Here is a 17,902-nt window from a genome sequence, read left to right on the forward strand (position 1 = left end):
TCTCTGATAGAATTTCATTTTCTGTTCCAATACATAAAGACAATTAGGCAAAATAAGCATAAGCAAAAAGAAAATAAAAATTCTGCTATTGTAAGGCCAAGGCTTCCAAACTGTCTTTAGAAATAAATTCAAGAGTTCACCGAATTAAATTTAGGGATGAAGGACCCATGGCATTCCTGATGTGGCTCACTATGGCATCAGTGTGGCCAATGGCAACATTGCAATTGTCCAACAACTGGATGGGTGCATGTTCCATTCTACTTGACAGAGACCGATCTTTGTAGATTTAAAATATCTTAGACTCATGAAAGGGTTCATCCTGTTGTAATTAACCTCATTTACTCCTACGTATATTTATTTCCTTTGGTACTAAGCCTTAATATTTCAAACATGAAATGGGTTTAGAGTTGGTCTACAGAACTCAACTTAGAACTGTTTGGAATCTCCTACATTGAGGCTGCAGTTCTTAAACTTCTCCAGGGCCTAGAATCTAGGAAGCTACAGTCTCTGGGTATCTGCTGAGTAGCAGATACGTCCATTGGCAGTTGCTAAACTAATACAGTGCAGAACAATCCTATTGAAAACTGAGAAATTGTAACAGTTTTCTTTACTATGGGATGAAAATCCAAGTAATGAATCCTGGTTAAACAAAGTCTGCCTTAGCCCAGCTGTTATGTAAATCCAATCGCAGAGAATTTACAATCAACCAAGCACCAAATCTTTAAAGCTCTTGGCTTGCATTTCTCTCCATTGTACTGACTGCTCTTGTGTTCATTTCCACCGGGTGAAGAAGGAAAAACAGCGAATTAAGGGAGAAAAAAAGCACCTTGACTCAAACAGGTATGCATCGCACCTATCTGCGAGTCTCAATTCGTCCTTTACGAATAAAGCACATTTGCAGAGCTTTATTCCGAAGAATTGCATCAGCAGCCGTTTCCTGATTCCCAGGCATTTGGTGTTTCATTCCCTTTCGGTGAGGAGAAGGGGGGGGGGATGCTGGCGACGGCATCCTTCGTCTTTCCCTACAGTGAATGCCTTCAAAAGTGACTCCCCTTTTGTTGAAAGCCTTTTGTGGCTGTCTGAGCCTCCACTCCACGGCCGGCCATCTAACAAGGAGAGGCCCCACAGCAAAGTGGGGGGACCAGAGCACTAGCTATCAAGCAAGGCGAGAAGTCTTCCCCACCCTGGGAGCAAATCTCCAATGGAATGAATGGAATATAAATACCAGCCAATAAGCAGCCGGCTTAGGCTGTATATAAAAGGGATGGGAAGGTGGAGGGAAAGGCTTCATTTCAGGCAGGTCTTTCGGGCGGAACTTGCAAGAGGCGAAGAGCGCTTTCCTTTCGCGGTTCCTCTGAAAGTCTCGGTAAGTGCGCAGGACAAGCGGTGCCGGGCAGCCCTTCGGATTAGAGCTTGAAGTTGGCGAGCTGGACGCCCGGCTCTGCGGCGTCTTCTTGCTTTTCGGAGTCAAAAGCCAGCAGGCATTTTTATTTTTTTACGGCACGAAAGACCAGGGTGATTTCCCACCTCCCTCTCTCTCTCTCTGCGAACGCGCGTTCTTTTAAAGCCAGCATCTCGCCCCGGCGAAAGGAAAGGAGGCTGGGGTTCTGGTCTCACGCCGCAACGTGTGTAGCTTCTTTCTGAACCGAGATAGACAGAACCGCCACGTCCAAGGATGTGGAAGTGTCCCAAGGCGAGCGCGGGCTTGGAGAGAAGGCTTCGCTCTTGCAGGGGGTCCTGGGGTTTTACCCCCTTTAAAAATAGGACTCCTTTCGCTGGGGGCCCGATGCTCGGACGGCTCCCAGCATCCGAGTAACTGGGGTTTTTTTCGCGCAAACGCTTAGCTACATTCATCTTAGTTTGTTACGTAATGCTGGCCCGTTTCATTTTCGAGTGGCTGCTTCTCCTTAGGCGGCGGTGCCCAAAGAAAGCCCGTTTCTTGGCCGTGTACAGGAGGGAGGGAGGGAGGCAAAGTCCGCCCGTTCTAAAGCAGGGCTTGTAGGGGAAGAGCGGTGGTCCCGTCTCGGGGCGGGGGGGGGGGAGCTACAGAGGGAAGCCCGTTGAGGCAAGCCAGGCATCCCAACTCCCTGCTGCCTCCGGACCATTTGCTCCCCAGATAGCCAGCCTTGCCGGAGCCGTCGCGCACTGCAGCTCGCCCGTTCAAGCGAGGCTGCTACAGCCAAGGGGACCTTCGCGACTCCCTTCCCGGATGGAGGCTTGGGCAAGCAAGGAAAGAGAGCGCGCGCGGGGGGGGGGGACGGGACGTCGGCTGCGATGCATCGCAGCCAGCGCCCTGTTTGCGATCCACTTAAAAAGCCTCCCTCCCGCCTTCCGTGCCTTTTTATTTCCACCCTCCCTTCCCTCCGCCACCTGCTCCTTCCGAAGCGCCTCTCCCGCAGAGCCGATGGAGAAGCCGTAAGTAGAGCAGAGCCCCGCGGCCCTTTCCTCCTATGGTTGTTTGTGCCAAAGCGCTGCGCATCCCTAACCGGCTTCTCTTCTCTTTTGCAACAGAGAAGGTGCCTGGGGCGCGGAAGGAGGCAGCCCCGGTGAAGTGGGAGGCTAGAATAGAGGGCTGGCTGGCTGCCTCCTTCGGCTTGCTTTGCAGGGCTCTCTCTCTGCTCTCCCGGCAGCCGGGCGGATGGCTTCGCGAAGCCCGTAGCTGAAAAATCCACCGGGAGCGAATTAGGTTTCTTTCTGTCTTTGCAGCAAAATGTCTGCTAACTCGAGGCGAAGGTGACCCCTGGGACCAAGGAAAAGGGAGGGAGGCGTTCTTAGCGAAGCCCTTAGGAGCTGGGGGGGGGGAGGGGGGAAGTTAGGTGGCTGGCTTCCTATTCCTGGTTGCTCAGCCCCAGTTAGAGCACCTTGACCTTGGGGCAAGCCTCTTAGTACTGGCCCAGCCTGCGTGCCAGCGGTGTGGGGAGGAGTTGAGTAATATTTGGCAACCCTCCACAATTGCAGGTGCTCTGCAGACAAAGTGTTGAATGGAGCAGGTCAGGGAGAGCCTGCAAGGTGACCTTGCTCCCCACCTGCCTTATTCCTCCCCTGTACAATTGAAGCTAAGGGAAGACCTTGCAGGAGGCAAAATGATGTTTTCCCTCTCCTTTTTCTTTTTGTCCCTTCCTTAGCTCCTTTCAGACAGGCCAGTTATGCCCTTCTCAAACAGCCACAATCTTTCCAAGATGAATTACTCTGCAGAAGATGAATATCCAGACCTGAGTCTCCATAACAATCACATGGCTTCCGTTCTGACCTTGGAGTTATATTCAAAGCTGAGGGATAAACAGACGTCTAGTGGATTTACTGTGGATGATTGTATTCAGACCGGGGTGGACAACCCAGGTAAAGGAAAATGGCTGCTCATTTAATTTCTGCCTGTTCCTCGTTTAACAAGGAAGTGCCGTGCTGCTTTAAAAAAAAAACACGCCATCTGTGAGAATCTCCTTGCAACCTCAAGAGTATTACATTTTTTTAAAAAAAAAATTGTACAAAGTGTTTGTGCAGAATCTTGATTGCAACCAGAATGACTTTATTTACTGACAAATACAAACCTATTGATTCCTTCTGCCAGTTTCCCTCCACCCTTAAATATTAATATTGAATGAGAAACTCCCTTCCCCTCCCAGGAAGCCCTACTTCTAAATGAATATAATTTACAACTGTAGTTCTTAAAATGAATCATCTGATTAAAAAAATCTAGCTTCTCTTTGGCAAATCAAGTAGGAGCAGATCTTAGTAGTGGGGATATTACTGCATTTTTCCTGTTGCTCTCTAGCAGTATTGAACTGGCACCTTTAATAATTAGAAACTGCCTTCCAGTGAGAACATCCATAGTCAAGAGCCATGTAGCTGACGTTCTAATCCTGAATCTGAGATAGAAATTGTCAGACAGACAGTCCTTTTCCTTGAACGACGTCATTTGGATAACAGGATTGATAATCCTGCCAAAGCCCTGAGCTGGTGTATTTGGCTGATGCAGATACAGACTTTTTGCTCCGGCATGAAATCAGCTGTGGCTAGGAAAATGCAAAATGGCTGAAACAAGCCAGGTTCAGATGAAATGATGGTTAATTGAGTTTAACTGCGGTGTATGATGGAGCTTTTAAAATTGCTTTTTATGCCCTTTGTTCCTTGGAAACAAGTCATTCAGAACTGTTAGATGTGATGAAGGTAACACTAGCATTAACAAGGGGGTTGAATTAAGTGATAAGGTCTCTCATAGTCGTCATAGCTCAGGGGTGTCCAAACTTGGGAACTTTTAAGACTTGTGGACTTCAACTCCCAGAATTCCCCAGCCAGCCATGCTGGCTGGGGAATTCTGGGAGTTGAAGTCCACAAGTCTTAAAGTTCCCAAGTTTGGACACCCCTGTCATAGCTGCTATGGGCTACTTCTAGAAATAGGCTGCTGAATACATGTGAATGAAAACAAGAAGGATAAATGGAGCCTCTGTGGTCAACTGTCTTACATTTCAGAGACGACTCTAGTCTTGACATTCTGTTTGCAAGTTTTATGGAGGCACTTGGGAAGTCATTTGTTGTGGACCGGGTAGGAAACTTGTGAATGTTATAAAAAGTCTTGTGGGCATCCGTGACTGATGAATTATAATTTGATAATGATCTCTGATGAAAATGTGACCATCTTCAGAGATGCTTAGTCTCTATGTGATAATGAGAGTGAGATGGATGATATTTAAATTTGATAAATAATGAGTGCATTAATTTTAGTGATTTCTGAGCATTAGGCAACTTTCCTGTAGGCCTGATAGAAATTGGTCCATTAAGGGATGGCATTGCCAGAAGAGAAGTATCGGGTTTATTATGAAATTGATTGGTGATTTGTTTTTCAGACATTGATTACAGTCTTCCTCAACCTGGTACCCTCCAGACAGATTACTTTAAAATACCCATGGGAACCATTGGCTAGCAGATTAAGGATAATGGTAGTTTCATACTTCTGAGGGTTGGCCGGTTAGGGAAATTAGCCCTGCTTGAAATCTCAGAATTTCAAAGTCTAAAGAAGATTTATCTGGTGAGAAAATGGAGTTGCATTCACTCCATCTTGATGCTTATTTTCCTGGGATTCTATTTTGCAAAAGTATGTGTTGCAGAATGGTTTTTGCCAAAAAGAACCATTTTTAGTTTGCCTATGTGTGCTGGTTGTAGAATTTGGACCACCTGTGTAGATGTTTGATACCTACACAGAAAATATATAGTTCTATGCATTTTTATAATAATAAAACACAGATTAATGGAAACTAAGGTTTTAGGTTTGCCTAATTCTGGAGCATTGGGGAAAACCAAATATTCAAAGCAGCTTTGCTTTACACACACACACACACACACACACACACACACACACACACACACACAAGAGAGAGTTTAAATGTGCTGCATTCACACAAACCTATGAGCAAACTACAAAGTCTAATTGAACAGAGAACTCACGGTGTATCAAAAATGTCTTTATACCTTATAAAGCTAATGACATGCAAAATCTAATATGTTTGAGTGGACATGCCAAATGCTAGAATGGAACTGAAGCATTATCCAAACCAAAGCTCTTCTGGCTTGTTAATTCCTGTAGGCCATCCCTACATTAAGACAGTAGGATGCGTAGCTGGTGATGAGGAATCGTATGTCACATTCCATGAACTCTTTGACCCAGTTATTGAAGATCGACATGGAGGCTATAAACCTACGGATCAACATAAGACTGACTTGAATGCTGATAACCTGGAGGTAGAGAAGTCTTTTTAAAAATAATCAGATATTTATGGAGGGATCCTTGGTTTTCTCTCAGCTTGTTTGTTTTCTTGCAGATGTTTCATTACCCTAACTAGGTACCATTATCAGTGCTGGTCAACTAGTACTGATAATGTACCTAGTTAGAGTAATGAAACATCTGCAAGAAAATAAGCTGAAAGAGCAGTCAGAGCTACACATATTCTCCTTTATTGGCAAATATTACCAGATTGCTAACTTATTCTTTTGATGCTGTACCGTCTTATTCACACCTGGAAGGGCATGTTAAAAACTACCCATTGGTAGCTTCCTTACCTAGAATTATTTCTGCAGCAATGGAATATGTTTACTGAGTGACATTTATATGAAAGCTGCAATTTATATTGCCAGTTTCAAAATGTTAATAGATTCCTGTTGCTAAAGAGTTGTAATACAAATTGCACAGGCATGTTTAGGATTGGCTTAAGCCCCACTATTAGGTTTCTTTCTCATGTGTAGAAAGATCAAATTCTTCAGGAAAGAATGAGAGGAAATTGGAGTCTTAGTGGACAACCAATTAAAAATTGAGCCAGCAGTGTGCAGTGGCAGCCAAAAAAGCCAATGCAATCCTAAATTGCATTAACAGAGGGATACAATCAAGATCAAGTGAGGTACTAATACCACTTTATAAAGCCTTTGAGTACTGCATCCATTTTTGGTCACCGCACTATAAAAAAGTTGAGACTCTAGAAAGAGTGCAGAAAAGAGCAACTAAGATGAGTAGGGGATCAAATGACTAAAATTTATAAAGAATGTTTACAAGAACTGGGCATGGCTAGTCTAATGAAGAGAAGGACCAGGGGGGACATGATAGTACTCTTCCAATATTTGAGGGGCTGCCACAGAGAGGAGGGGGTCAAACTATTTTCCAAAGTACCTGAAGGCCAGACAAGGAATAATGGAAACTGAACAAGGAGAGATTCAACCTGGAAATAAGGAGAACTTTTCTGACAGTGAAAACAATCAGCCAATGGAACAGAAGTTGTCTTCAGAAGTTGTGCGAGCTCATCATTCCGAGAAGAGACTGGGCTGCCATCTGTCAGAAATAGTGTAGGGTCTCTTGCTTGAGTGGGCGGGGGGGGGGTTGGACTAGATGACTTACAAGGTCCCTTCCAACTCTTATTAGTCTGAGTGTGAATGTTTGTCTGGACCCTGAACATCCATTTAGAATCCTTTGGGCAATGAACATGATAAATTGACTTGTTCAGTCCTTTATTCCTTAGCAGTGGAGATGGATAAATCACTTCCATCATGGAATGTAGGATTGAAGAGTATTCTATCACTGTGTCAGTATAAAAAATACCTGGCCATGGCTAGTGAGCTGAGCTTTCTTGTTCATGGAAGAAAGTCATCTTTAGGCTGGAGAGATTAATGAATTGATGCTCTGATTTTCCTCCAGTGCCTCCATATGTATTAAGACTCAATTCAAGGACAAGTAAAGGACTAATAGTAAGGAAGCAAATTGAAACTTTACCTGTTTTCAAGCCCCCGCAGCAGACGTGGGGCATATTTTTGACTCCAAAGTAAGCTCTTGATTGCCAGTATCCCATTTCCAGAGTGGAGATGCCCCCTAAAAATGAGCTTTTCTCTCTACAACAATATCTCACACTTCCTTTATCTGTAGGAATGACAAGAGTTGGTTTAAAATGCTTCTTTCAGCATAAGTACTGAACTTGCTTAATGCATCTGCTAGGAAAATTATGGAATGGTGCTGTTTATCAGCAGCAAGGCTGGTTGTAATAAAAGGCTGAAGTAGAAGCAGTTGGGAACTGGATATTGGCTGCAATTTGTACAGGCAAGTCAATAAATCAATCTAAATAGAGCTGGAGGAGACCTTGGAAGTCTTCTAGTCCACCCCCGGCTCAAGCAGGAGACCCTATACCAGGGGTGTCCAAACTTGGGAACTTTAAGACTTGTGGACTTCAACTCCCAGAATTCCCCAGCCAGCATGGCTGGCTGGGGAATTCTGGAAGTTGAAGTCCACAAGTCTTAAAGTTCCCAAGTTTGGACACCCCTGCCCTATACCATTTAAGAAAAATGGCCGTCCAGTCTCTTCTTAAAAACCTCAGTGATGAAACACCCACAACTTCTGAAGGCAAAGCTGTTCCACTGGTTATCGTCCTCACTGTTAGGAAGTTTCTCCTTAATTCTAGGTTGCGTCTCTCCTTGATTAAATTTAAATTGATTAAATTTTAATTAAAGGGTATGGGAGGACAATGAAAGTTCACATTTAATAGCACTTGCCTTTAAAAATAAGGTGTACAATGTAACTCTGAGTTTGCCTTTCATTTGCAGAGTGATTTTTAGATGGAATTTGCTATTGGATCTCTTACTACTATGAAGCTCTTTCCTTTTATTAGGGTGGTGATGATTTGGACCCCAACTATGTTCTGAGTTCACGTGTCCGAACTGGTAGGAGCATTCGTGGCTTCTGTCTGCCTCCCCACTGTAGCAGAGGAGAGAGACGTGCAATTGAAAAACTTTCTGTGGAAGGTAAAATTCAGCATTGTTTGTGCACAAACCCCAAAACAAATAGAATTGGTCTCAGTCCTGATGATAATTTGATAATCAAAAAGAACAGGTAGATATATAATAGGGTAGAACTACCCTTACCTTTTGCATTGTTGGTAGTCCTTAACTTATAACTGTTTGTTTTAACAATGATCTGGAATTATGGCCTCTGAAAGGGTGCTTTATGGCCATACAGCACATCCAGACATCACAAAATGTTGCATCACCACTCAGCATCCTGGTGAAAGGACTCCCTCTAGCTCCAGGTGAGGGGCTGGCTGAAAGAGCTGCCTCCCAAAGAGCTGAACTCCTTTAGTGGGGTGCAGAAATGGAGCTAAAATCCTTTAGATTTCAGCCCTGTCTTTGCATACCACCAAATGAATTCTCTTCTGTGCATGGAGGGGAGCTGAACTCCTTTGGTAGATAGATTTTTCAGCCAGAGACGGGATGCAGCTGAAAACTAAGCGAAGTGCATGGTATGGTAGGAAGCATGAGATGCCCCAGATGAGGGAGGGAGGCCTAGTGCATAACATATGTAAGCATCACTGTACTTGGGTTGAAAATCCTGTTTGGATACGGGCAGGGAGGATTTTCAGCTGCTGAGCAGAGCCTCCCATGGCTTCCCTATTTCCCAAGCACTCCACACTCTTTATTTAGGATACTATCTACTTAATGACCTGTGCAGTCATTTAACAATCCCAACCATGAGTGTTGGGATTGCAGTCGTTGAGCAAAGCAGTCATGTGGGCAGTCCCATAATATCTCACTTCGCTCAACAACCAAGATTTTTGTCTCAATTGCCATAAATTGAGGACTACCTGCTTTGTTTAATAAGACACTTGGTGAGTATAATTAAACTATCTCTTGGTTGTTTCATATTAGACTCTTTTGGGTTAGCTAGAAAGCTGTACCATACCTGTAGCTCAATGCACCTTTGCAAAGTCTTGCCTGCAGCAGAAAATTGAACTGTAGTTACTCTGTTTCCCTTGCATTTATTCAAGTAAATGCAAGGGAAACAGAGTAACTACAGTTACAACTCCTCCGGGTTTTTTAAGTGTTCTCATGTGTGGAGCTTTAAACGCATTGTTGCAACCACCATCTTAATATGAGCATGCTTTGCAGATAATCCTGCTGGAAGAAGTTCCTGAAAATAAATACTACTTCATGAGTATCAAATAACTGCACGCTAATTAATGGAGCAGCTAAAAAGCAGATACATTGAGTGAAGGGTGCATGCTTCCTCCCATTCCTGCCTCAAGACTCTGGGAAACAGCCAGTGCCTTGCTTTGCTAAGAGAATTGTTAAAAGTTAGCATGCCTGGCTGAAACTACCCTTTTTGCTGTCTTGGCATTAATGAATGGTAGGCCAGAATATGCATATTCTATTAAATAGGACCATTGAAAACCATCTCAATGCTACAAGCCTCGCTATTCTTCCTTCAGCTTTGGCCAGCCTGGAAGGGGACTTCAGTGGGAAGTACTATGCTTTGAAGAATATGACAGACGCCGAACAGCAGCAGCTCATTGATGACCACTTCCTTTTCGATAAACCTGTTTCCCCTTTGCTCTTGGCTTCTGGAATGGCCCGTGACTGGCCTGATGGAAGGGGCATCTGGTGAGTGTTGCCACGCAAAGTTGCATCTTGAATATTGAGCCATTCATTTAACCTTGACATTGCGACTTATAAATTCGTATAGCCATCCAGTTGTGACTTATTCAAAGATGACTTCACAATATTGTGGATTACAACTAAATGTGAAACTGGTCAGTGAGTTGATCAGCAACATGTATCATTTAACATATTAGAGACTTGCTGGAAGACAGAAGCTCTTTTAACTTAAGATGCAGCTCATGTTACCTGATAAGGTAACATGCAGAATGCTGATAAGATGCAGAATTAACTTGAATTGTCCCTCGACCCATATTTTTTTCTGATGAAATTGGTTTTTTTAAGAAATAAAAATCCTAGCAGTGCAAAATAATATATACTTGTCACAGTAACTTGGCGTTAACCAAAGAAGTTAAGGGCATGATATAAGGAGACATAATTAAAGCTATCTTATATTAACATCATTAATTATTTCTCTTCTTTCCTTTCTGTCCTTGTAAACAATCCTTTCATGCTTTAAAGAACCTTTTGTTCTTTAAACTTCTTACCTGTTGCTTTCTCAAGACCTCATTTATTCTATCCAAACATGACTTTTTCAGATTCTTTACCCTAACCTGTTCGTTCGTTCTTCTCACGTTTGTTTTCCAGTTCAGGTTTCATTCATTCTGTATTAAATTCAAATCATTCAGCATCTATTGATTCTCATATTTTGATCTTTTAATTTACTTACCTTGCTCTCTTTGGTTACATTTGCAAATAAATATCTGTGCTCTCCATATCCTTTACGCATGTTTCTCATCATTTTCTGCAGCAATCAATCTATCTATCATCTATCTATCTATCTATCTATCTATCTATCTATCTATCTATCTATCTATCTATCTATCATCTATCTATCTATCATCTATCTATCTATCTATCATCTATCTATCTATCTATCATCTATCTATCTATCTATCTATCTATCTATCATCTATCTATCTACCTACCTACCTACCTACCTATCTATCTATCTATCTATCTATCTATGCTGCAGAAAATGAGGATGACACACACACACAGACACACACACAGACACACACACACACACACCCCTACTCATCCATCCAGATCACCTAGAAGAATGTTTTTTTCTCCCTCTGGATCACATGAATTAAAAATAGAGTTTTCCCCCATAATTCATACCTGTTTTTTCCCTATTCTCTCTATTCCTTGGAACATTACATGCAAATATCACCACACTATGCACACCTTTATCAATGTAGATGATGCATTTCATACTTAGACTTCAGTTGTTTCACTCACAGTTAATGTATACCTTCATTTGTTGTATGTATTCATGGATTGATTTTACAGTCTGATGAAAGAATTGTTTGATGACTGATTATTCTTGGGCAGTGTAATATTCCAAGGAGCAATGGTGGCACAGTGGTTAGAATGTAGTATTGCAGGCTAATTCTGCTGACTGTGGGGGGTTCAATTCTCACCTGCTCAAGGTTGATTCAGCCTTCCATCCTTCCAACGTCGGTAAAATGAGGACCCAGATTGTTGGTAGCAATATGCTGACTCTAAACCGCTTAGAGCTGTAAAGTATATAAGTCTAAGTGCTATTGCTATACCTCACTATTGGTATACTCATTTCTGGACAAATGCATAATTGTAGCGAGTGCAGATTTCCCATTTATAGTTACAAGCTTGGTATATTTTGTTAATCTACTAGGCAACCTTGTGCCCTATTGAATCAGTGTTTCAGAGATATTTCCTTACCTTTCAGAGAAACAGAAAGATCCAAGGGTGGGCAAAAATGCAATGGGAGCAGGAGTGACTTCTGAATTCCTGCTAGCTTCCCCATTGAGATTCCTAGTGGGAATCAAGCAAGAAGTATTTGAAATCCCCTTCCCTTCCAGCAAGCAGGTGTCTGATGTTGGGTGGGGAAAGAAGGGATTGCAAGACTGGCTGGGAACTGTCATGGGACATTGAAAATGAAGATTCACATGACTGCAGCAGCAGCGCAGCAGCAACCAATAACACTGAAGCAGCCACAACTTCCCCAAATTTCATTGTCTTGGGAGTCATGGGTCTGGATTTTGGATGCATTCTGTAGTCCGTTTGAGGTATCTTGGTTCAAAAATTATTCCCTGTGATGTAGAATTTTGTTCAGTTAAAAATCATAGCAATGAGTATACAGTAGTTGTAATATATAGATATGGCCACAGCAGAGCAACTATATGAGCTCAATCAGAAGCTACAGAACATCATTTGGAAGCTTTTTTAGTATGTAATATATGTTTATTCTATGCTTGAGTTAAAGGAGTGTGGAGCTTACTCATTTTTTTGTCTTCTTAGGCATAATGACAGTAAGACTTTCCTTGTTTGGATCAATGAGGAAGATCACCTTAGAATTATTTCCATGCAAAAAGGTGGCAATATGAAAGAGGTTTTCACTCGCTTCTGTTCTGGACTAACCCAGGTAAATATAATTGGTAATGGAGGCATGTGAACTTTGCCCCGGGATCTAAGTTGGTGCAGCCTTCTCTACAATATCCAACTCAAAGTGCTGATTAAATACAGTACAGACTTTAGGGCAAACATATATCAGGATGTAGTGATGATAATGGTTTCAAATAATCTGTTTAGGCAGAAGTAGCAGTACAGTGAGCTTGAAAGTAAAAATACAGATCCTTCCTGTCCTGGAGACTTCTTGAATATCACTCTCCCTGTTTATTGAAAAAATAGAGGTCAAATAATAGTGATGTATAATGTATATATTCTCTTATGTCTCTGGCCAGAAATCTTGAAAGACTTGCAGATTTAAGCCATTCTCCAACTGTTGCCTGTCTTGTACTAAAAGATAGTTATATGCAACTTCAGAAATGAGTTTCCAAGAGCAGAGAGGGCCAGTCCCAGCATATCTCCAGTCCCAGCATAGCTTATAATGAGGTTTGGCCATTGCTTTTTCTGACATTTCTAGCATAATGGTGTCAGTGCTGTAGTATGCCACCATAGTTGAGGTGGCATACCAGAGCACTGGTATGTCTCTTTAATAGAAGTTTCTTTAATTATTTTAAATCTATACAGTAACTTCCTAAATCCTCTGGGCACATTAGGGTGCCCAAAATGATAATCCCTACGACCCATCCGCTCGCACAGAGAGGGACTTCTCCAGGTGCCGTCCACCAGACAGTGCCATGGGGCGGCGCCTAGGAGCAGAGCCTTCTCTGTGGCGGGCCCAGCCCTGTGGAATGACCTCCCCCCGGATATTAGGACCACTACTGACCTCCGTTCCTTCCGTGTCAAGCTCAAGACCCACCTTTTCCAAATAGCTGGCCTGGCTCAACCATAACTTCGTATCGCTCCTGATGGGTTTTTTAATTTAGTAATTTTATTTAAGGGGATTTTAAATTGTGTTTTTAATTGTCTTTCACTTATAAGTCAACTCTCCTCCATGCACATATGTATATGTCTCTGTTGTTTTTGTATATATGTTTGTCTTATGTGTATTTTTATTCGTTTTGATTGTACGCCGCCCCGAGTCCTTCGGGAGAGGGTTGCGGCTAATCAAATAAAATTATTATTATTATTATTATTATTATTATTATTATTATTATTATTATTATTATTATACAAACAGTAAAGAAATAGCAATAAGTGAATCACAGAATCAAAATCTCATCTTTCATTCATTTTAGATGGAAGTGTATTAGCCCTATCCATTTATTAGGGATAAAACAAGAAGCTCTAAATTGTATTTGCTTTGTGTGTATGTGCTCTGTTTACTTTCTAGTATACTGGGAACTGCATTTCAGCAAATGGACAGACAGAAAAGAGGGGAAATAGTACTTTTGATTATTTAAGTTCAGAAATAATGTGATATAATTTACTTTCCATACATATTATACTATATATGGCATATATAATATTGCATATTAAAGGGATTACATTTTGGTGGCAGTCTTTGAATCAACTCTGCAGGTTGCACCAAATATTTGACATCTTCATATAACCCGGAGACCTTAATTTGGACCAACCTATGCCAATAGTGTTACTTTCCATCAAGCTGAGGTTCTATTTTGAAGAAATGCAGAGTGGGAGACCTACTTTTCATGAAGAACCTTGCTGCATATCTCACTCTTACTGTATAGTGCTGGCTTTATCTCTCCTTCCACTTTTATGTATGGGAATTGAAAGAACTAAACTGCCTTCACTCTATAAATCAAGGGGTCAACAATCTCATCCAGCAATCTTTTATATGATCATGACAATCCCACTGCTGAGCCACTGATTGTTGTATGACAATGCCAAAGATTCAATTATTTTTACCTGGATTTTTGTCTGAGCTCATATAAATGTGCTGGCCATAATTTGTCAGGGTTCCAAGTAACATACATGTAGCAAACAAAACTACTGAATTCCTCAAAGAATACCTCTATTGGATATATCATATAGGGCTGGTGAAAACCGACTCTGACTATTCCCACAGTTTTCACCTAATTAAAAGTAAAAGTTTTTCACTTTCTCAAAACAATCAGTCACATGGTCCGATCAGGATACTGTCCAGTTGCTAGGTGATGACTCCAGTCCCCTCCTTCTGAGCATCTGCAGGAATGTCCTTGGTTTCCAAGAGAAAGTATTTTGTTTTGACTACAAACTCCAACTATCTCTATTCCCCTCTCCCTGTCCCTCCTCTACAATATGTCAGTGCTGAAGTCTCAAAATGGCCTCTGTCAGAGCTGACATTATTTAACATTGGAGTCTGCAGATGTCTTTTAAGTTGTGTTGTTCAGTTTTCTTCAACTTGTGAAATGAAGAAGCTTTTTATAACTATTTGTATTTCTCTCTAGCTTGAATCACTCTTCAAATCCCAAAACTATGAATATATGTGGAATTCCCATCTGGGATATATCTTGACTTGCCCATCCAACCTTGGCACAGGTCTCCGAGGGGGAGTTCATGTTAAATTGCCGAATCTTAGCAAACATGAGAAATTTGGAGATATCCTCAAGAGGCTTAGGCTGCAGAAACGTGGTACAGGTGAGAAAGGAAGCATGGGTGGTGCTTATTTTATTTGTTTGAAATTGGTGAATCATTCTGTCCAGGACTCATGGGCCAGATTATGATGAATGATAAACAAACAATAAAACCCATTTAAACAATTTCTGAAAGGCATTTTAAAATGTAACAAAAAGTTTAAACAAAATGGTTGGGGGAAGGCCATAGTACAAAGAAATGAGTCTTTGATACAGATTTTTTAAAGATAAATATTCTCTTTCTATCTTGCTTTTGTATGCAGGGAATATTTTTTTCATGAAAAAGCTACTAAGTGCAAGATCCTAGCATCACTTTGAGTTATAATCAGCTTCTTTTTCTCTAACAATTAGAATTTGGCTTTGGGTGACATTCCTAATTTTGAAAAATGTCATACCTCTATCTGTATTTAAGAAACATTTCTGCCCCTCCAGTTGGCAAATGCCATCTGACTGATACATATTCAGCAGAGCCAAGATATTAACAGTTAAGCACAGATTGTCCTAGAATCTCATTCTAACAGCCCTCAACTTTGAAGACTTAGCAGACATTAGGCAGATTTTTGGCCAAGAATTCTGGGGATTCTGTAGCCTCAATATATTTGGTAATGTAGCAGCCCAAAGAAATTTGCTCTCTGACACCTGAAGATTCTAAGAGTCCATGGGGTTGAATCCCCACTCAAATGGGAAGATGATTTTTTTGCCTTCCTGAGTTAGCAGCATTGCTGTTCACCAGAGGTGGGTTGCTACTGGTTTGGAAATTGTGACTGGGTCGCCAAACCAGTAGGGACAGCAGGCTGGCCATGGCCCTGAATGCGGTCACCCATGCCATTATCAGCATGTTTTTTACTCCTATTTTAGTCCTATTTTAATGTTCTGTGCATACGGAGAACAATTTATAGGCACATACGCACAGCGAACTGGCAGTAACGCCGGCAGAAACCCACCCCTGCTGTTCACACTAGTTAGGCATCAGGATCTGTTTATCACTATCTTTATATCTAGTTTGTCAAGAGTGAACTCCCAATGACTCTTGGTGGCTTACAAATAAACACTAAACCAGTTAATAAGAAATAAAAAATAGCAAGATGACAGAAACTGACTGGAATGGAAAGAAAGAGTCCAGGGGCTTTCACTCACTCTTTCCACAGGCAGGGCTTGAAGACCCATTGAAACACTAGTAGAGCGAAAGCCATCCAGATCTCGGGGGCAATCTTATTCTGCAGGGCAAGTGCTGCTACAAAGCTTCTGGCATCCTGATACTGTTTAATTGAAGGAATATGTAATGCGGGCCATCCCAGCCAGATTAGCCAGGCAGATAGTAAGCAGTGGTATCAAAGGTAAACAGGCAACTAGGCTCTATGCCATGTTGTGAGGTAGCTTTGATGGCTACATTATTCAGGGAGCCTCCATGGGTTCTTTCACTGTGTCCATCATTCTGAGAAATCACTCGTGATGCATGAAGGGTGGCTGTTTAGGACTGGACCTCAGAACTGCTTTAGACACAAATACTTTAGGCTCTGCTGGTGGTAGATTGTGATAATACAAGAAAAAGGAACTTGATCCAATTTATAGTGCTGCATTCTGCTTCATAGCAGGGATGACCTATCTGGCAAGTAGAGTTTACTCAAAAAAACTGACTGACTTTCCAAGACCATTGTGCTATATTGTTGTGGAAGTGAGGTAGTCTAGTCTAAAGCAGCTTAGTTTTGATGTCTGATATTTCAAAGGCATGGCCCAAATGATATCAGACACTCCCTTAATGCCTGATAGCTCACATGCCCAATTCACTTCTGGAATTTAGGAACTACATGCTGCTTTTCCTTACTAGAAGCTGTTTGAAAAGAGGCACATCCAGATAAGCAGTTTAATTGGATTTAATCCTCATTTTGTGATGTTAAGACAATCCTGCAGAATTTTTAAGATAAACATGCTGACTGGATGCTTGTAAAGTAGCGCTGTTCAAACATGCTGGAATAAGAAGTGTGTGTGTGTGTTTACCGTAATTTTTTGAATTTGAATTCTGATTCCAACTTAACAATGTATTCACTGTATCGTAGAGCGTTTAATTTGGGTTCCTAACTTCTGTTTTGGTTTGTTTTAGGTGGTGTGGACACAGCAGCTGTGGGGGGAGTCTTTGATATCTCCAACGCTGACCGTCTGGGCTTCTCTGAAGTAGAGCTGGTGCAGATGGTAGTGGATGGAGTAAAGCTGTTGATTGAAATGGAGAAACGCCTTGAAAAGGGCCAGTGCATTAATGATATGATCCCAGCTCAGAAATGAAAAGCACTTTAATGTTCTAGCTCCTCATGCTTCTTCCTAACTTATTGGATGAATTATATACACACAAAATAAGATGACGCTCCGATCAAAATCATGGAGTCAAAAGAGATTTTCCCACTTAGTAACATTGTAGAAAGTCTTCCATCCACATGTGTTAGAGTTTATTTTTTTGATGGCTGAAATATCACTGAGAAACTGAAATAAAACTTCATCTGGTCTGAAAAGTATCTTGATTTTGTTATTGGGTTAAAAAAGAATAATAAGGTAGCTAAAGCTACAATCGTAAAGTTGCCTTAGAGCTGCAGGAGCTAGAAGATTCTAAGAAGCAGCAAAGACTACGCGTTACGTCAACTGACCACTATGAGTGGGCCAATGTCTATAGAGAGAGAGAGAGAGAGAGAGCTGCTTTTAAAAAAAACTTGACAGCTTTAAGATGTGTGGACTTAAACTCCCAGAATTTCCTAGTCAGCATGTCTGTCTTAAGAATTCTGCAGGATAATCTTAGGATCATCTCTGGTATTTCTGTGTGAGTTGTTGTTTTGGTCTATTTCCAGTCAGAAAATGTTCATCATTGAAGGATTCTGGGCTGAAGGGTTTTTCCTATTGCTCTCCACCCCCCCACCCCCACAGGATGGACACCATGTATACCACATTTATCCAATATTCTTTTATTCCGTGGTGACCAGTCCCATTATAGA

At 41.6% G+C, this 17,902-nt stretch overlaps 1 protein-coding gene across 2 annotated transcripts; it reads left to right on the top strand.

Moving 5' to 3' along the window:
• The first annotated feature begins 708 nt into the window (after positions 1-708).
• On the top strand, positions 709-17,428 carry CKB (creatine kinase B). Of its 2 annotated transcripts, none has more exons than XM_081945013.1 (8): positions 709-840; positions 3,126-3,339; positions 5,582-5,736; positions 8,139-8,271; positions 9,732-9,903; positions 12,244-12,367; positions 14,739-14,928; positions 17,026-17,428. In XM_081945013.1, the coding sequence occupies exons 2-8, from the start codon at positions 3,147-3,149 to the stop codon at positions 17,202-17,204; spliced, it is 1,146 nt and encodes a 381-aa protein (XP_081801139.1). In that variant the 5' UTR covers positions 709-840; positions 3,126-3,146; the 3' UTR covers positions 17,205-17,428. The 2 variants fall into 2 exon arrangements, with proteins under 2 accessions (XP_081801139.1, XP_081801138.1); XM_081945012.1 differs by lacking the exon at positions 709-840 and adding an exon at positions 1,219-1,366.
• The last annotated feature ends 474 nt before the right edge of the window (positions 17,429-17,902 follow it).

The sequence above is a fragment of the Natrix helvetica genome (assembly GCF_964273705.1).
Source record: "Natrix helvetica genome assembly, chromosome: 1".
NCBI classification, from domain to species: Eukaryota; Metazoa; Chordata; class Lepidosauria; order Squamata; family Natricidae; genus Natrix; species Natrix helvetica.